The 20987-nt window shown below is 43.8% G+C and overlaps 1 protein-coding gene across 5 annotated transcripts in view; it reads left to right on the top strand.

The window, feature by feature from the left end:
* Nucleotides 1-20987, top strand: part of LOC139382817 (tripartite motif-containing protein 3-like) — a 44104-nt gene that overhangs the window by 20739 nt on the left and 2378 nt on the right. For 2 of the 5 annotated variants that reach the window (XM_071127037.1, XM_071127038.1), the window contains exons 2-14: nt 1440-1617; nt 10323-10563; nt 11601-11752; nt 12228-12408; nt 13150-13320; nt 14671-14967; nt 15164-15428; nt 17423-17526; nt 18843-19010; nt 19225-19393; nt 19634-19693; nt 19901-19971; nt 20802-20942. In XM_071127037.1, the coding sequence (XP_070983138.1) occupies nt 1472-1617; nt 10323-10563; nt 11601-11752; nt 12228-12408; nt 13150-13320; nt 14671-14967; nt 15164-15428; nt 17423-17526; nt 18843-19010; nt 19225-19393; nt 19634-19693; nt 19901-19971; nt 20802-20942 (2166 nt within the window). In that variant the 5' untranslated portion in view covers nt 1440-1471. Of the gene's footprint in view, nt 1-1439; nt 1618-1656; nt 1699-10322; nt 10651-11600; nt 11753-12227; nt 12409-13149; nt 13321-14670; nt 14968-15163; nt 15429-17422; nt 17527-18842; nt 19011-19224; nt 19394-19633; nt 19694-19900; nt 19972-20801; nt 20943-20987 lie in introns of those variants that run through there. The other 3 variants (XM_071127035.1, XM_071127036.1, XM_071127040.1) reach the window with 2 other exon arrangements.

Genomic DNA, 20987 nt, shown 5'->3' with positions numbered 1-20987 from the left:
CTCTAGTTACCTCTGTGACACACACCTCTGAGTTTCAGTGAAATGGTTCATTTCCTCACACTGCTGCTGGTGGTGTGCATAATTAGATTGTCTTTGAGCTGAGCCCTGTGGCCCTGTGGCCCTGCAGTCGTAATCACATGGATCCAATTGTCTCCCCAGTCATTAAGTCATGAAGCAGTTCAGTAATATTACCTTAGTTATTACCTTAGTCCCCCTGGGGGAGCTGGAGTCTGTTGGTGGAGAGGAAGACAAATAACTGGAGAGGGATAACTGGGCCCAAAATGTGTCTTCTCCAGCAGGTGGCGTTTTTTCATTTTTTCCACTCACCAAGTGAGGAGTGTATAAATGTGTTATTTAAAAATAAATGAACCTCTATGTAACTAGGCAAGTCAGTTAAGAACAAATTCTTATCTGTAATGACGACCTACCGGGGAACAGTGGGTTAACTGCCTTGTTCAGGGGCAGAACGACAGATTTTTTACCTTGCCAGCTTGGGGATTCGATTTAGCAACCTTTCGGTTACTGGTGCAGCGCTCTAACCACTAGGCTACCTGCCGCCCCAATGAGATGGTGTCAAAAATATTGAATGGCCTATTTGCTACTTGTGGCTTAATTGATCGAATAGAAGTTTCGTAATGATTAGTTTGTTATGAGTGTACGAATATAAGTAGGACGCGTGATATTTTGGCAACCTTGACAAAAAAATATGAGGTGTTATATCGGACTTGTGCCTAGTCGTCACTAGTTACCATAGCCACAAAGTCATAAACCCCACCTATTTCTACAATTGATCCTCTTAAAATGTGATTTTAAACCTAACCACACTGCTAACCTTATGCCTAATCCTACCCTTAAATTAAAACCAAAAATAATATTTTTCAGAGACAATTTTGACTTTGTGGCTGTGGTAACTAGTGGAAACCGTTGTGACCACTTCCTTCCATTTTTAAATTAATTTATTTTCATTGTTAGATAGGCCGCTAGTTTAGCTGGTCCATATAAGGGATCATCTGTGTTTTATAGGATAGGGTTGGATCAACTAGGAGAACACCCTTTACTTTGTCTCCTGATGATGATGCCATTGTTTCTGGACATCAAGTCATTCTTCTATACAATGACATGACGCCCTCTTCCTGCTGTGAAGCCTTGAACTGGTAGTGATCCTGTTCTCCCTTCCTATGGTCAGGTGGGGCCTCCTCTTTCTCTGTAGTTGTATTCTGATTCTCTATTAATTCACTCTCCGTCATGGATGTAAAGGGAATTAACTTGTGTAAGAAAAATGGTGTAATGTCCCTCTAGCCAATGCTTTCACCAATCCAATGCCTTGACAATCTATGAAGAAAATTAAGCAAGGATACACTCCTTGGAAAAGAGTCTGAATTCTTAACGCAGTTTGTGTGTCAGTGTTCTCACCCGCTCATCTCACTCTCTCTCTCCAGGTGAAGAGGTGCTTGTGCTCCCTCTCCTGTGAATGTCTGTCGCCATGGCGAAGCGTGAGACGGGCAGCACCAGCCCAGTGGTCCGGCAGATAGACAAACAGTTCCTGGTCTGCAGCATCTGTCTGGACCACTACCACAACCCTAAAGTCCTGCCCTGCCTACACACCTTCTGTGAGAAGTAAGTCTCTACCATACACCCTACACCTAACCACTACCACAACCCTAAAGTCCTGCCCTGCCTACACACCTTCTGTGAGAAGTAAGTCTCTACCATACACCTAACCACTACCACAACCCTAAAGTCCTGCCCTGCCTACACACCTTCTGTGAGAATTAAGTCTCTACCATACACCCTACACCAGGGATCATCCACCAAAATCAGCCGTGGGCCGATTTGTTCTTGAGCGGATGGTCAGGGGACCGGAACATAATTACAAATAACTGCAAATTGACCAGAAGAAGCCCAAAGAGATATAATATTTGACTAAAACATAATAATTTCAAACCGTGCTTACATGTGTATATGATCACTATTATGTGTAGGAATACTTTGGAACAGATTTCCAAAATTAAAATCACTTGGAGCTCATTTGCTGGTCTTTTTACAGTCTTATGTCTAACAATAAAAAATTAAATAATACATATTTATTTATTTATTTTGCTCAGAAAACTTGGGGGGACCAAATAAAATCATCGCCAGTTGGGGAACCCTGGCCTTTACCATAACCCTAAAACATCTTTGTCGATCATATATAGACACATCCAATTTGTTTTAACCAAATCAACTATATTCACTGAGCTTGTGCTTTAAGCACACAGTTTGATTAAATAATTAAGACACACAAATGACTAGAGGGAGTCCAACCAGCAGTTGATTTGATTGCGCTGGGCTTGGCTCAGACTGGCTGCGTGCACTGTGTTAAAAAATAGAGACAGTGACTGTGTGACTAGCACCCGTTGTCTCTCTCCTCCCTGCTGCAGCGACCACCACAGTGTGTATAGCACTGTCCGTGTTGCTGAAGCTGCAACATAATTACAGCCAATTATAACTGAAAAGTTACGTTACTGAAATCCCGCATTTGTTTAGGAAAAACATCCCCTGTTCCCTCAACCCTCGCTCTCTTTATGTGACACATGTATGCACCCCATGCATGTGACCAATAAGGCCTGACCTATAGCATATCATAATCACATCAATGAATTGGTTATAACAAACTGGGAGCACCGTTACAGCAGAATGGATGCAGAGGACGTGACAAATAAACTCGAAACAGGGTTATGTTTAGGCTACTGGTTGCTCATGAGGTAAAGGGGAAGTCAGATGTGTGGAATAAATTTGACTAGTTATGTCATTTTTTTAAATTGAACCTTTATTTAACTAGGCAAGTCCGTTAAAACTACTTCGGGCTCGGTGTCCCGTCCACGGGACGGTTGAGCTAACGTAGGCTAATTCGACTAGCATGAGTTTGTAAGTAATAAGAACATTTCCCAGGACATAGACATATCTGATATTGGCAGAAAGCTTAAATTCTTGTTAATCTAACTGCACTGTCCAATTTACAGTAGCTATTACAGTGAACTATATGAACTATATTAAGTCAGGATTCCTATTTGACTCAGCCATGCCTCCTTGCCCATCCCACCCCTTCTAATGCAACTATCCCCGATGCTTCTCCCCTTTTCCCCCTGCCACGCTACAAAGTTTCTCCCTGCAGGCAGTAACTGAGTCCGAGGTGCTAAAGGAGCTCCTTTAACTTGACCCTAAAAACCATCTGGGTCAGATGGTTTAGACCATTTCTTCTTTAAGGTTGCTGCCCCTATAATCGCCAAGTGTCTGTCTCTCCTCTCTGGGGAGGTTCCCATTGCTTGGAAGGCAGCCACGGTTCGTCCTTTATTTAAAGGGGGAGATCAAGCTGATCCTAACTGTTATAGGCCTATTTCTATTTTGCCCTGTTTATCAAAAGTGTTGATAAAACTTGTCAATAATCAACTGACTGTCTTTCTTGATGTCTATAGTATTCTCTCGGGTATGCAATTTGGTTTCCACTCAGGTTATGGATGTGTCACTGCAACCTTAAAGGTCCTCAATGATGTCACCGTTGCCCTTGATTCTAAGCAATATTATGTTACTATTTCTATTGACTTGGCCAAACCTTTTGATACGGTAGACCATTCCATTCTTGTGGGCAGGCTAAGGAGTATTTTTGCCTCTGTGGGGTCTTGGGGCTGGTTTGCTAACTAGCTCTCTCAAAGAGTGCAGTGTATAAAGTCAGAAAATCTGCTGTCTCAGCCACTGCCTGTCACCAAGGGAGTACCCCAAGGCTTGATCCTAGGCCCCACGCACTTCTCAATTTACATTAACCTCTTGGAACTCCCCATACCGGATCCGGTATCAGGAATACAGACTCAAGCTCATTACCATAACGCAACGTTAACTATTCATGAAAATCGCAAATGAAATGAAATAAATATGCCATCTCGCAAGCTTAGCCTTTTGTAAACAAAACTGTCATCTCAGATTTTCAAAATATGCTTCTCAACCATAGGAAAACAATAATTTGTGTAACAGTAGCTAGCAAACAAAGGATTTAGCGTTAGCATTAGCGTTAGCATCCAGCACGCAACATTTCAACAAAAACATAAAAGCCTTCAAATAAAATCTTACCTTTGAAGAACTTCTGATGTTTTCAATGAGGATACTCTCAGTTGGATAGCAGATGCTCAGTTTTTCCAAAAAGATTCTTTGTGTATTAGAAATAGCTCCGTTTTATACATCACATTTGGCTACCAAAAAAAAAACGAAAATTCAGTCCTCAAAACGCGAACTTTTTTCCAAATTAACTCCATAATATCGACTGAAAACATGGCAAACGTTGTTTAGAATCAATCATCAAGGTGTTTTTCACATATCTCTTCATTGATACATCGTTCTTGGACACATGCTTTCTCCCCTGAATCAAATGGTAAAGTGGAAGCAGCTGGCAATTGCGCACCGAATTCGACGCAGGACACCAGGCGGACACTTGGAAAATGTAGTCTCTTATGGTCAATCTTCCAATGATATGCCTACAAATACGTCACAATGCTGCTAAGACCTTGGGCGAACGACAGAAAGTGTAGGCTCATTCCTTGCGCAATCACAGCCATATAAGGAGACAATGGAAAACAGAGCTTCAGAAATTCTGCTAATTCCTGGGTGATGCATCATCTTGGTTTCGCCTGTAGAATGAGTTCTGGGGTACTTACAGACAAAATCTTTGCAGATTCTGAAACTTCAGAGTGTTTTCTTTCCAAAACGGTCAAGAATATGCATAGTCGAGCATCTTTTCGTGACAAAATATCGCGCTTAAAACGGGAACGTTTTTTATCCAAAAATGAAATAGCGCCCCCAGAGATCCAAGAGGTTAACAACATAGATCAGGCAGTAGGAAGCTCTCTCATCCATTAATAGTCAGATGATACAGTCCTATACTCAGCTGGCCCCTCCCCAGATTTTGTGTTAAATGCTCTACATCAAAGCTTTCTTAGTGTCCAACAAGCTTTCTCTACCCTTAACCTTGTTCTGAACCCCTCCAAAACAAAGGTCATGTGGTCTGGTAAGAAGAATGCCCCTCCTCCCACAGGTGTGATTACTACTTCTGATGGTTTAGAGCTTGAGGTAGTCACCTCATACAAGTACTTTGGAGTATGGCTAGACATTGCACTGTCCTTCTCTCAGCACATATCAAAGCTGCAGGCTAAAGTTTTAAATTTAGACTTGGTTTCCTCTATCGTAATCGCTCCTGTTTCACCCCAGCTGCCAAACTAACCCTGATTCAGATGACCATCCTACCCATGCTAGATAACTCAGACATAATTTATAGATCGGCGGATAAGGGCGCTCTCGAGGGGCTAAATGTTCTTTACCATTCGGCCATCAGATTTGCCACCAATGCTCTTTATAGGACACATCACTGCACTCTATACTCATCTGTACACTCGTCATCTCTGTATACCCGTCGCAAGACCCACTGGTTGATGCTTATTTATAAAACCCTCTTAGGCCTCACTCACCCCTATCTGAGATATCTACTGATAGTGCTGCGTTGGAACAATGTTAGCAACACTAAGTACATAATAAGTGTACCAGAGACTTTGTTGTAATGTTTTTTTTATTATGACTTTTTATTAAGACTATTATAGCCAAGACTAAAAACAGTCACATTCATTCGTGAATGCAATTTCCAAAATGGAACAGTTTATTTATTGTTTGAGCTAATTATTCAAGGCTCGCTTTAAATTATTTTAAAACTAAAATGCTTGATTGCATTTCAAATCATGAATGACTCTTATGTTATGTGATGACCATGAATGAATAATTGATTGATATAGTAGCCTGTATAGACCTATATTTCAATACTTAAGTAAGTTACTGTGTTAATACTAAATTAGAAGACTGCTATACTAAGCCTACTAATGATAATGACATTACTTATTACAATGATGGTCATAATAATGATAGTAATAATAACATTAAGAAGGAGATTTATTAAAACAGCCAAATTTGTGAAATCGTATACTTGACATGCCTTTGCGTGGGGCTTGGCGCTCACGGAATCAGTAGGCTATTAACTCAAACAGGCAACAGAAGCAGGATCTGTCTTATTTCTGGAGATATATATGGATGATTTATAAAACCAGGCACATTTAACTGTTAGGCTATTAATTATAGACCTAATTATGTTGGTGTTTCCTCTCTCCTCACTTTTCTTAGACAATAAGGCAAGGGCTGTTTTCTCATCTCCTCATTCTGCTGCTGCCTCCACCACATTGTTCTCAACACCAAGAAAGAGCATTTGTTATAAAATAATATTATGCTTATTAGTGTTGCACTATTGTTCTTATGTAATATAACCATATACAATTACTGTAGCACATGTCGTAGAGTGATAGACTAATCCACTCAGACAGGTGTCGTGTGTGTGTGTGTGTGTGTGTGTGTGTGTGTGTGTGTGTGTGTGTGTGTGTGTGTGTGTGTGTGTGTGTGTGTGTGTGTGTATGTACAGTGGGGCAAAAAAATATTTAGTCAGCCACCAATTGTGCAAGTTCTCCCACTTAAAAAGATGAGATGCCTGTAATTTTCATCATAGGTACACTTCAACTATGATAGACTAAATGAGAAGAAAAAATCCAGAAAATCACATTGTAGGATTTTTAATGAATTTATTTGCAAATTATGGTGGAAAATAAGTATTTGGTCAATAACAAAAGTTTATCTCAATACGTTATATACCCTTTGTTGGCAATGACAGAGGTCAAACGTTTTCTGTAAGTCTTCACAAGGTTTTCACACACTATTGCTGGTATTTTGGCCCATTCCTCCATGCAGATCTCCTCTAGAGCAGTGATGTTTTGGGGCTGTTGCTGGGCAACACGGACTTTCAACTCCCTCCAAAGATTTTCTATGGGGTTGAGATCTGGAGACTGGCTAGGCCACTCCAGGACCTTGAAATGCTTCTTGCGAAGCCACTCCTTCGTTGCCCGGGCAGTGTGTTTGGGATCATTGTCATGCTGAAAGACCCAGCCGCGTTTCATCTTCAATGCCCTTGCTGATGGGAGGCTTTGTTACTTTGGTCCCAGCTCTCTGCAGGTCATTCACTAGGTCCCCCCGTGTGGTTCTGGGATTTTTGCTCACCGTTCTTGTGATCATTTTGACCCCACGGGGTGAGATCTTGCGTGGAGCCCCAGATCGAGGGAGATTATCAGTGGTCTTGTATGTCTTCCATTTCCTAATAATTGCTCCCACAGTTGATTTCTTCAAACCAAGCTGCTTACCTATTGCAGATGCAGTCTTCCCAGCCTGGTGCAGGTCTACAATTTTGTTTCTGGTGTCCTTTGAAAGCTCTTTGGTCTTGGCCATAGTGGAGTTTGGAGTGTGACTGTTTGAGGTTGTGGACAGGTGTCTTTTATACTGATAACAAGTTCAAACAGGTGCTATTAATACAGATAATGAGTGGAGGACAGGGGAGCCTCTTAAAGAAGAAGTTACAGGTCTGTGAGAGCCAGAAATCTTGCTTGTTTGTAGGTGACCAAATACTTATTTTCCACCATAGTTTGCAAATAAATTCATAAAAAATCCTACAATGTGATTTTCTGGATTTGTTTTTCTCATTTTGTCTGTCATAGTTGAAGTGTACCTATGATGAAAATTACAGGCCTCTCATCTTTTTAAGTGGGAGAACTTGCACAATTGGTGTCTGACTAAATACTTTTTTGCCCCACTGTATATATGTGTGTGTGTGTGTGTGTGTATATATATATATATATATATATATATATGTATATGTATGTGTGTGTATGTATATATATATATATATATATGTGTATGTATGTATGTGTGTGTATATATATACAGTGCCTTGCGAAAGTATTCAGCCCCCTTGAACTTTGCGACCTTTTGCCACATTTCAGGCTTCAAACATAAAGATATAAAACTGTATTTTTTTGTGAAAAATCAACAACAAGTGGGACACAATCATGAAGTGGAACGACATTTATTGGATATTTCAAACTTTTTTAACAATTAAAAAATTAAAAAATTGGGCGTGCAAAATTATTCAGCCCCCTTAAGTTAATACTTTGTAGCGCCACCTTTTGCTGCGATTACAGCTGTAAGTCGCTTGGGGTATGTCTATCAGTTTTGCACATCGAGAGACTGAAATTTTTTCCCATTCCTCCTTGCAAAACAGCTCGAGCTCAGTGAAGTTGGATGGAGAGCATTTGTGAACAGCAGTTTTCAGTTCTTTCCACAGATTCTCGATTGGATTCAGGTCTGGTCTTTGACTTGGCCATTCTAACACCTGGATATGTTTATTTTTGAACCATTCCATTGTAGATTTTGCTTTATGTTTTGGATCATTGTCTTGTTGGAAGACAAATCTCCGTCCCAGTCTCAGGTCTTTTGCAGACTCCATCAGGTTTTCTTCTAGAATGGTCCTGTATTTGGCTCCATCCATCTTCCCATCAATTTTAACCATCTTCCCTGTCCCCGCTGAAGAAAAGCAGGCCCAAACCATGATGCTGCCACCACCATGTTTGACAGTGGGGATGGTGTGTTCAGCTGTGTTGCTTTTACGCCAAACATAACGTTTTGCATTGTTGCCAAAAAGTTCAATTTTGGTTTCATCTGACCAGAGCACCTTCTTCCACATGTTTGGTGTGTCTCCCAAGTGGCTTGTGGCAAACTTTAAACAACACTTTTTATGGATATCTTTAAGAAATGGCTTTCTTCTTGCCACTCTTCCACAAAGGCCAGATTTGTGCAATATACGACTGATTGTTGTCCTATGGACAGAGTCTCCCACCTCAGCTGTAGATCTCTGCAGTTCATCCAGAGTGATCATGGGCCTCTTGGCTGCATCTCTGATCAGTCTTCTCCTTGTATGAGCTGAAAGTTTAGAGGGACGGCCAGGTCTTGGTAGATTTGCAGTGGTCTGATACTCCTTCCATTTCAATATTATCGCTTGCACAGTGCTCCTTGGAATGTTTAAAGCTTGGGAAATCTTTTTGTATCCAAATCCGGCTTTAAACTTCTTCACAACAGTATCTTGGACCTGCCTGGTGTGTTCCTTGTTCTTCATGATGCTCTCTGCGCTTTTGACGGACCTCTGAGACTATCACAGTGCAGGTGCATTTATACGGAGACTTGATTACACACAGTTGGATTGTATTTATCATCATTAGTCATTTAGGTCAACATTGGATCATTCAGAGATCCTCACTGAACTTCTGGAGAGAGTTTGCTGCACTGAAAGTAAAGGGGCTGAATAATTTTGCACGCCCAATTTTTCAGTTTTTGATTTGTTAATAAAGTTTGAAATATCCAATAAATGTCGTTCCACTTCATGATTGTGTCCCACTTGTTGTTGATTCTTCACAAAAAAATACAGTTTTATATCTTTATGTTTGAAGCCTGAAATGTGGCAAAAGGTCGCAAAGTTCAAGGGGGGCGAATACTTTCGCAAGGCACTGTATGTTACGCCATAAAGTCATGAGAGTCAAATATGTGTTACGCCATAAAGTCATGAGAGAGTCAAATATGTGTTACGCCATAAAGTCATGAGAGAGTCAAATATGTGTTACGGCATGAAGTCATGAGAGAGTCAAATATGTGTTACGCCATAAAGTCATGAGAGTCAAATATGTTACGCCATAAAGTCATGAGAGTCAAATATGTGTTACGGCATAAAGTCATGAGAGTCAAATATGTGTTACGGCATAAAGTCATGAGAGGGTCCTTGTACTGTATGCCAGGGATCTCCTAAGCAGCTTGGCTTCCCTGTGACTTAAAGTGACAGGCAGCCTCTCCAGGCCTGGTGGAGGAGGAGCAGGGTGCATTCTCCTGAGGGTGCCACAGTACTGCTGTTTCACCCATCTCACCAGCCATTCACAGGGGGAAGACGGAAAGACGTGGAGAGACGGAGAGATGTGGAGGAAGAGAGGAAAGAGAAGGGAGAACAGAAGAGATGGCACAGTCCACAGTGATGTTGCCAGCTAGCAGCTCTTTCCATCCCTGTTACCCTCACTTGACAGGAATGCCCTCATTTGCCTGCGCGAGCTCTGCGCTCTCTGTATTGCCTGACACAGCTCGCTGACGTCTGCACTGTCCTCTGCCCTGTCTGTTCTGTTCACATCATCTTCAGGAAAGGCTACTGGCCTACTGAGCAGACATATTGCATGCACTGCCTGTAGTAGGCTGCACTGTTGTAGATCCTTGACTTGACCCTTTGTATTGGCGCCAATTGTTGAAAGGGTTGACATTTGTTTAAATGTAATGAGCCATAACCATCAACTTGACATGGTTTATAACAAGCCATCCCTGTTGTTCTCTCCTGTCTTTTCCAGATGCCTACAGAACTACATCCCCCCTCAGTCCCTGACACTATCGTGTCCCGTGTGTCGTCAGACGTCCATCCTGCCAGAGAAGGGCGTGGCCGCGCTGCAGAACAACTTCTTCATAACCAACCTGATGGAGGTGCTGCAGAGGGACCCAGAGTGTTCTCCTCCAGAGGCCTGTAGTGTGCTGGAGTCAGTCAGTGCAGCTGCCGCCTGCCAGCCGCTCTCCTGCCCCAACCACGAGGGCAAGGTAGGCTTCTATTACCCCTCTACTGCCCCATCTACCCCTCTACTACCCCGCTGCCAGCCGCTCTCCTGCCCCAACCACGAGGGCAAGGTAGGCTTCTATTACCCCTCTACTGCCCCATCTACCCCTCTACTACCCCGCTGCTGCAACTCTCCTGCCCCAACAAAGCGGGCAAGGTAGGCTTCTATTACCCCTCTACTGCCCCATCTACCCCTCTACTACCCCGCTGCTGCAACTCTCCTGCCCCAACAAAGCGGGAAAGGTAGGCTTCTATTACCCCTCTACTGCCCCATCTACCCCTTTACTACCCCGCTGCTGCAACTCTCCTGCCCCAACAAAGCGGGAAAGGTAGGCTTCTATTACCCCTCTACTGCCCCATCTACCCCTCTACTACCCCGCTGCTGCAACTCTCCTGCCCCAACAAAGCGGGAAAGGTAGGCTTCTATTACCCCTCTACTGCCCCATCTACCCCTCTACTACCCCGCTGCTGCAACTCTCCTGCCCCAACAAAGCGGGAAAGGTAGGCTTCTATTACCCCTCTACTGTCCCATCTACCCCTCTACTACCCCGCTGCTGCAACTCTCCTGCCCCAACAAAGCGGGAAAGGTAGGCTTCTATTACCCCTCTACTGTCCCATCTACCCCTCTACTACCCCGCTGCTGCAACTCTCCTGCCCCAACAAAGCGGGAAAGGTAGGCTTCAGTCTGGCATCTAATTGATGATACATTGGTGTCAATGACTGATAGAGTGAACACAACTGATTTTAGATCTGGGACGAGTAAGAGTACTGGTCTAGGATCTGTCCATATAATCTCATTCATTATGATCTAAAAGGCTAATCGGATCCTAGATCATCACTCCTACTTTGAGTCGCTTTGTGGATATGTACCATTGACTAGCTAAATCACATTTACAAGCCCCCAAACATTGAGAAAACATCTCCATGTTTGACCTTGTCACTGTATGAACCTGCCTGGTCTATGGTGAGTCATCATGTGTTTTGAGTTGTGCTGTGTGTTGCTCCCCTGCGCCCCCTGTAGGTGATGGAGTTCTACTGCGAGTCGTGTGAGACTGCCATGTGTTTGGAGTGTACTGAGGGAGAGCACAGGGAACATGTGACTGTCCCTCTGAGAGATGTCTTGGAGCAACAGAAAGCAGCCCTGAAGACCCAGCTGGATGCCATACGCAACAGGTACTGGATGGTAAACCGGTCTATACTGCTCTGCCCGTAATGAGGGACGGTCTATACTGCTCTGTCTGTAATGAGGGACGGTCTATACTGCTCTGTCTGTAATGAGGGACAGTCTATACTGCTCTGTCTGTAATGAGGGACGGTCTATACTGCTCTGTCTGTAATGAGGGACGGTCTATACTGCTCTGCCTGTAATGAGGGACGGTCTATACTACTCTGTCTGTATTGAGGGACGGTATTAGGATGGTTAAAGCCCTATTCTGAGTACATTGACCGTGTACACACTGGATAAGTCTTGGTAAGTGCAATGATAAATGACCGGAGTGCAGTTTTCCAGTCTCTGGTTTCAGCTTCTCATGAAGATCGATAGAAATTGCACACACATTTAGTCAGTTCCTCTGTTCATGCTCGTTGGTTAGACTTGATTGGACTGTGTGAGGTAGTGACCGTATACTGTTTCCTCTTCCTGTCCCAGGCTGCCCCAGCTGAGGGCTGCTATAGAGCTGGTAGGGGAGATCTCCAAGCAGCTGACTGACAGGAAGAACGAGGCGGTGACAGAGATCAGCAGTACCTTTGAGGAGCTAGAGAGGGCGCTACACCTCAGGAAGACCACCCTCATCACTGACCTGGAGAACATCTGCTGCACCAAGCAGAAGGTACCTGCAACTGGATTAGATTTGCTGTCCCAAATGGCACCCTATATCCTATTCAGTGCACAATTTATGACCAGGGCCCATAAGGCTCTGGTCAAAAGTAGGGCACTATATAGGGAATAGGGGGACATTTGGGACACAGTGATGGTCTATGAAGAACTACCTGTGGATGACTATCTCTCTCTCGGTCTTACCTCCTTTTTCTCCCTCTCTTCACATTGTTTCTGACTACCTAACTACCATTCTCTCTCTCCTCTCCTCCCTGACTCTTACTATCCCTCACTCCTCCCGGTCTCCTCTCCTCCCTGTCTCTTACTATCCCTGTCTCCTCCCTTACTCTTACTATCCCTCACTCCTCCCGGTCTCCTCTCCTCCCTGTCTCTTACTATCCCTGTCTCCTCCCTGTCTCTTACTATCCCTGTCTCCTCCCTGACTCCTCTTACTATCCCTCTCTCCTCCCGGTCTCCTCTCCTCCCTGACTCTTACTATCCCTGTCTCCTCCCTGTCTCTTACTATCCCTGTCTCCTCCCTGACTCTTACTATCCCTGTCTCCTCCCTGACTCTTACTATCCCTGTCTCCTCCCTGACTCTTACTATCCCTGTCTCTTACTATCCCTGTCTCCTCCCTGTCTCTTACTATCCCTGTCTCCTCCCTGACTCTTATTATCCCTTTCTCCTCCCTCCAACTATTTCTCTCTCCTCTCCTCCCTCTCTTAACATCCCTCCTCTTCTCTCTGTCTGTAGGTGCTCCAGGCCCAACTCTCCTCTCTCCTGCAGGGTAAGGACAACATCCAGAGCTGCAGTAGTTTTACGGAGCAGGCTCTGAGCCATGGCAGTGCTACAGAGGTTCTGCTGGTCCAGAAACAGATGGGGGAGAGGGTCAGCGCCCTGGCCCGACACACCTACCCAGAACAGGTTGGTGGAGACGTTTGTTTGCTAGTTTCACATATATATGTATACAATGATGATAAAGGCTACGTTCCCAATGGGCCCTGGTCAAAAGTGCACTACAGTACATAGAGAATAGGTTTCCATTCGGGACAAAGCCATAAGGATGCTGATGGGTCCCCTCCAGGTGGTAAGAGTAGGCAACAACATGTCTGCCATGCTGATCCTTAACACTGGGACCCCTCAGGGGTGTGTACTTAGTCCCCTCCTGTATTCCCTGTTCACCCAAGACTGCATGGCCAAACACAACTCCAACACCATCATTAAGTTTGCTGATGACACAGCATTGGTAGGCCTTATCACCAACAACCATGAGACGGCCTATAGGGAGGAGATCAGAGACCTGGCAGTGTGGTGCCAGGACAAAAACCCCTCCCTCAATATGAGCAAGACAAAGGAGCTGATCGTGAACTACAGGAAAAGGAGGGCCGGACAGGCCCCCATTAACATCGATGAGGCTGTAGTGGAGCGGGACGATAGTTTCAAGTTCCTTGGTGTCCACATCACCAACGAACTATCATGGTCCAAACACACCAAGACAGTCGTGAAGAGGGCACGTCAAAACCTTTCCCCCTCAGGAGACTGAAAAGATTTGGCATGGGTCCCCAGATCCTCAAAAGGTTCTACAGCTGCACCATCGAGAGCATCCTGACCAGTTGCATCACCTGGTACGGCAACTGCTCAACATCTGACCGTAAGGCGCTACAGAGGGTAGTGCGAATGGCCCAGTACATCACTGGGGCCAAGCTTCCTGACATCCAGGGCCTATAATAGGCGGTGTCAGAGGAAAGCCCATAAAATTGTCAGAGACTACAGTCACCCAAGTTATAGACTGTTTTCTCTGCTACCGCACAGCAAGCGGTACCGGAGCGCCAAGTCTAGGACCAAAAGCCTCAACAGCTTTTACCCCCAAGCCATTAGACTGCTGAACAATTCATAAAATCGCCACAGGACAATTTACATTGACCCCCCCCCCCCCCCCCTCTTTTGTACACTGCTGCTACTCGCAGTTTGGTTGTTATCTATGCATAGTCACTTCGCCCCCACCTACATGTACAGATTACCTCAACTAGCCTGTACCCCACACACTGACTCTGTACCGATGCCCCCTGTATATAGCCTCATTATTGTTATTGTGTTACTTTTTATTAATACTTTTTATTTTAGCCTACTTGGTAAATATTATCTTCTTCTTGAACTGCAGTGTTGGTTAAGGGCTTTTTAAGTAAATCATTTCACGGTAAAGTGTATTCGGCGCATGTGGCAAATAAAGTTTGATTTGATCAACTTAACAAACCTACCCTTTCCCCCTCCCAGCCCCATGAGAATGGCCATCTTGACTGCCAGGTGGAGACAGAGGGTCTTCGTCGTTCTATCCAGAACCTGGGCGTGCTCATCACCACGGGAGCCATTGGCCACACCTCCGTCGCCACGGGAGAGGGACTACGCCACACACTGGTTGGCCAGCACACCAGCGTCACAGTGACGACCAAGGATAAGGACAGCGAGCTGGTAAAGACAGGCAACGCGGCGCTGCGGGCCGAGATTATGTCGGTGGACGGGGCGGTAACCACGGAGACGGAGGTGGTGGATAATAAGAATGGGACGTATGAGGTGAGGATAACTGTACTTCGTATATGACATCATAACTTGCAATATATGTGTTGTGTAATCTAATGTATGTAATCTATCCAATGTATGTATTGTCAAGTGTTTAATGTACAGTGTTTATTTTGTATGCAGCTGTACTGTCTAAGACTTTATTCCCCTGGAGGTGCCTGATAAGGGTCTGTTCCAAAATATTCTGCAGGTGGGCTATACCATGCGCTCTGAGGGGGAGTTCTCCTTCTCTCTCCTCCTATACGACCAGCCGGTCAGGGGCAGTCCGTTCCGGCTGCGTGCGGTCAAGCCCTCGGACGTTCTGCAATCTCCAGACGATGTGAAGAGGAGGGTGAAGAGTCCTAGTGGGACGGGGGGCCACATCAGACAGAAGGCTGTGAGGAGACCCTCCAGTATGTACAGCACCACCAAGAAGAAGGAGAACCCCATCGAGGATGAACTCATCTACAGAGTCGGTAGGTGCAGATCAGAGACATGTAATAGTAAATTAATATTAGTTTAACTATGTGGTACAGCTGCTTATATTTACATTTGAGTCATTTAGGTGATTATCTTATCCTATGAGTCATTTAGGTGATTATCTTATCCTATGAGTCATTTAGGTGATTATCTTATCCTATGAGTCATTTAGGTGATTATCTTATCCTATGAGTCATTTAGGTGATTATCTTATCCTTTGAGTCATTTAGGTGATTATCTTATCCTATGAGTCATTTAGGTGATTATCTTATCCTATGAGTCATTTAGGTGATTATCTTATCCTATGAGTCATTTAGGTGATTATCTTATCCTATGAGTCATTTAGGTGATTATCTTATCCTATGAGTCATTTAGGTGATTATCTTATCCTATGAGTCATTTAGGTGATTATCTTATCCTATGAGTCATTTAGGTGATTATCTTATCCTATGAGTCATTTAGGTGATTATCTTATCCTATGACTTTAAAGTGGATTTAACTAAAGTAGCTAAAACAATCACAAGTCACGATTGCAAATTACAGGTAAAAACATTTTCAAAAACAGCTTTCTTTGCTACTGTCTTTGACAATCAGTTTAAAAGCCTGCATGGTACAAAACAGGCCATGGGGAAAAGGGAATACTCACACATTGGTTCAATGCTCCCATAGTTTTTTAAAGCAGCGTTACTGATGAAGACATTAACATTTGACTTGTTATTTACACTCGTATCCAGAGGCAGTGCCTGCAACTGCAGTAGGTACAATAAGACTAAAGTAAGACAACCACATATAGTGATCAAGTTGGATAATAGTTATCTTAGTTTTCTCAGTGCAGGCTGCAGGGTACAGACAATGCTGTGGGAAAAGTAGGAAAATACAATTTGTTTCACTGCTCTCAGCAATCTTACCGATGAAGATCTTTTGAGGTCTCTCTGTGATAACTCGTGACTCTGCTATTTAGCCCTTTTTTCCATGGACACAGACTGTGTTCTTACTGGATGTGTGATGGTTTGACTGTGTTCTTACTGGATATGTGATGGTTTGACTCTGTGTTCTAACTGGATGTGTGATGGTTTGACTGTGTTCTTACTGGATATGTGATGGTTTGACTCTGTGTTCTAACTGGATGTGTGATGGTTTGACTGTGTTCTTACTGGATGTGTGATGGTTTGACTGTGTTCTAACTGGATGTGTGATGGTTTGACTGTGTTCTAACTGGATGTGTGATGGTTTGACTGTGTTCTTACTGGATGTGTGATGGTTTGACTGTGTTCTAACTGGATGTGTGATGGTTTGACTGTGTTCTAACTGGATATGTGATGGTTTGACTGTGTTCTTACTGGATGTGTGATGGTTTGACTGTGTTCTAACTGGATGTGTGATGGTTTGACTGTGTTCTTACTGGATGTGTGATGGTTTGACTGTGTTCTTACTGGATATGTGATGGTTTGACTGTGTTCTTACTGGATGTGTGATGGTTTGACTGTGTTCTAACTGGATATGTGATGGTTTGACTGTGTTCTTACTGGATGTGTGATGGTTTGACTGTGTTCTTACTGGATGTGTGATGGTTTGACTGTGTTCTAACTGGATGTGTGATGGTTTGACTGTGTTCTTACTGGATATGTGATGGTTTGACTGTGTTCTAACTGGATGTGTGATGGTTTGACTGTGTTCTTACTGGATGTGTGATGGTTTGACTGTGTTCTAACTGGATGTGTGATGGTTTGACTGTGTTCTTACTGGATGTGTGATGGTTTGACTCTGTGTTCTAACTGGATGTGTGATGGTTTGACTGTGTTCTAACTGGATGTGTGATGGTTTGACTGTGTTCTAACTGGATGTGTGATGGTTTGACTCTGTGTTCTAACTGGATGTGTGATGGTTTGACTCTGTGTTCTAACTGGATGTGTGATGGTTTGACTCTGTGTTCTAACTGGATGTGTGATGGTTTGACTCTGTGTTCTAACTGGATGTGTGTATTTGACAGGAACTAGAGGGAGAGATAAAGCAGAGTTTACAAACCTCCAGGGAATCTCCACCTCCAGCAACGGACGTATCGTAGTGGCTGACAGCAACAACCAGTGTATACAGGTGAGACTACAGCCATACAACCAGTGTATACAGGTGAGACTACAACCATACAACCAGTTGAGACTGGTGTTTTGCGGGTACTATTTAATGAAGCTGCCAGTTGACTTGCGAGGCATCCATTTCTCAAACTAGACACTCTAATGTACTTGTCCTCTTGCTCAGTTGTGCACCGGGGCCTCCCACTCTTTCTATTCTGGTTAGTTTGCTCTGTTCTGTGAATGTGTAGTACACAGTGTTGTACGAGATCTTCAGTTTCTTGGCAATTTCTCACAAGGAATAGCCTTAATTTCTCAGAACAAGAATAGACTGACGAGTTTCAGAAGAAAGTTCTTTGTTTCTGGCCATTTTGAGCCTGTAATCAAACCCACAAATTCTGATGCTCCAGTTACTCAACTAGTCTAAAGGACAGTTTTCTTGCTATTGTAAACTTGGATTAGCTAACACAATGTGCCATTGTAACACAGGAGTGATGTTTGCTGATAATGGGCCTCTGTACGCCTATGTAGATATTCCATAAAAAAAGAGGCAGTTTCCAGCTACGATAGTCATTTACAACACTAACAATGTCTACACTGTAAAAATGTGCTTTTCTTTCAAAAACAAGAAAATTCCGAAGTGACCCCAAACTTTTGAACGGTAGTGTAAGTATCAAAAGTAAATGTAATTGCTAAAATATACTTAAGTATCAGGTGTAAATAATTTCAAATTCCTTATATTAAGTAAACCAGGGCACAATGTTTTTTTATTTTAATTTACTGATGGCCAGGGGCACACCAACACTCAGACATCATTTACCAATGAAGCATTTGTGTTTAGTGAGTTTGCAAGATCAGAGGCAGTAGGGATGACCAGGGATGTTCTCTTGATTATCTTGTGTTAATTGGACCATTTTCCTGTCCTGCCTCAGCATTCAAAATGTAATGAGTACATTTGGGCATCAGGGAAAATGTATGGAGTAAAAAGTACATTACTTTCTTTGGGAATGTAGTAAATGTTGTAAAAAATATAAATAATAAAGTAATGTACAGATTCCCCCAAAAACTACTTGAGTAGTACTTTAAAGTATTTTTACTTAAGTACTTTACACCCCTGCATACAACCTGTGAGAGAAAGGTAACCATGTGTATAGTGACAGGGTGGGATGAGTGTACTACATTGCAAAGCAGAAAAGGTATTAGGTTAAGGCTATAGTTTCAATCATAGTATCACAGGTCAAGCACATATTTCAAGGCACATCTCAAATGTCACCCTATTCCTTATTGTCCCTTAAGAAAAAGGGACAAAAAGGGACAATTGTTGTGGTATTTATTCTCCAGGTGTTCTCCAACGATGGGGCATTCAAGCTGAGGTTTGGGGTCAGGGGTCGGTCGCCGGGGCAACTGCAGCGCCCCACGGGGGTCACCGTGGATATGAACGGTGACATCATTGTGGCCGACTACGACAACCGCTGGGTCAGCATCTTCTCCTCCGACGGGAAGTTCAAGGTGAGAGGTCATGAGGATACTCTAGGAGACTGGTCTTGAGAAAGACCTCGAGCTGAAACGTCAACGTTAAACAGTCAGTATAAGTATACAGTATATGTTCTATACGTACCGGGTGAACTGAGCTTTCCCATAGCTGCCCCTTTTGATTTTCACGTCAGATAAGACTCATCACATCTTTCCCTCTGACCTTCCATTCTCTCTATCTCCCTGACAGAGTAAGATCGGGGCGGGTCGTCTGATGGGCCCTAAAGGAGTGGCGGTGGACAGGAACGGACACATCATCACCGTGGATAACAAGGCCTGCTGTGTGTTCATCTTCCAGGCCAATGGGAAGCTGGTCACCAAGTTTGGAGCCAGGGGGACATCAGACAGACAGTTCACAGGTAGGGGAGATACTCCTTGCATGATCTATCTATGGGTTTGCAGTTCTGGGACTTATTCCACTGATTGTCACTATTTTTGGAACAATTCCTGTTTTTTGGATTCTGCTTTTAACTCTTTGGTCAGTGTGATTCTCTTCCATTTCTATAACCCTCCAATGATATGGCTTCACTAGCTCCATGGAGAAACCTGTCACTCATTTCAATCTCATCTCTGACAATCACATTTTGTTTCATTTTTAGAAAAAAGTGGTACAAACATTTCACTGGAACCCAAGCTGAGTAAATCTGGCCCTGCGTTCAGTAAGTATTGATGTATGGTATAGCAGTCTCTTCATGATGCAACTGCCCATTGCCATGTCTTACATTGGACATTGCTTGGTGTTTCCACAGTCCTGTTGTGTACAAAGTCCTAAAATAGTCTGGAACTTCCTCTACTGCACTGTTATGTTGATGACTCATCTTCTCTCCGCCTCCTCTCTCTCTCCCTTCCTCCATCCCCTTCCCTAGGTCCCCACTTTGTGGCGATCAACAACAAAAATGAGATTGTGGTAACAGACTTCCACAACCATTCAGTGAAGGTACGTCTCACTATTTTCTCTTTCTCTCTCTCTGTGTTTGTGTGTGTGTTACTGTAGTCATATCAGGTAGGTTTAAAATGCCTTGACTTCAGGCCTTGAGCGTTCTGTGGTTGCAGCTTTGTGTCATTCCCTCACTGCCATCCTGTAGTTACTGTACGTCACTGTGCCACAGGAAAATGTCCCACTTCCACTGTTGGGTATCTGATGTCAGTTTGAATAATTTCAAATGAACTTTGTTATGTTAACTGTTGGATGTGTGTGGTAGACTACCTCTGAACAGTGTAGGTTAGGGTTGTGGTTTAAGGTTGGGCTTGAGGTTAGAGTGAGGGTTGAACCTGGCTGTGGACATGAAGCTGGGGTTGAGGTTAGAGTTGAACCTGGCTGTGGACATGAAGCTGGGGTTGAGGTTAGAGTTGAACCTGGCTGTGGACATGAAGCTAGGGTTGAGGTTAGAGTTGAACCTGGCTGTGGACATGAAGCTAGGGTTGAGGTTAGAGTTAAACCTGGCTGTGGATATGATGCTAGGGTTGAGGTTAGAGTTGAACCTGGCTGTGGACATGATGCTAGGGTTGAGGTTAGAGTTGAACCTGGCTGTGGACATGATGCTAGGGTTGAGGTTAGAGTTGAACCTGGCTGTGGACATGATGCTAGGGTTGAGGTTAGAGTTGAACCTGGCTGTGGACATGATGCTAGGGTTGAGGTTAGAGTTGAACCTGGCTGTGGACATGATGCTAGGGTTGAGGTTAGAGTTGAACCTGGCTGTGGACATGATGCTAGGTTTGAGGTTCGGACACACTACTTCTGAACAGTTTGAATTCCTTCCCTAATAGGTGTACAGTGCAGACGGGGAGTTCCTGTTTAAGTTTGGTTCCCATGGCGAGGGGAACGGACAGTTCAATGCCCCGACAGGCGTTGCCGTGGACGCCAACGGGAACATCATCGTTGCCGACTGGGGGAACAGCAGAATACAGGTCAGTTAATGATGATCTTGATGGCAAGATTAACAAGCAGCATTA

The sequence above is a fragment of the Oncorhynchus clarkii genome, chromosome 24 (assembly GCF_045791955.1).
Source record: "Oncorhynchus clarkii lewisi isolate Uvic-CL-2024 chromosome 24, UVic_Ocla_1.0, whole genome shotgun sequence".
NCBI lineage: Eukaryota > Metazoa > Chordata > Actinopteri > Salmoniformes > Salmonidae > Oncorhynchus > Oncorhynchus clarkii.
Note: the sequence above shows the minus strand (reverse complement) of the source record. Positions and strands in the feature narration are given on the sequence as shown.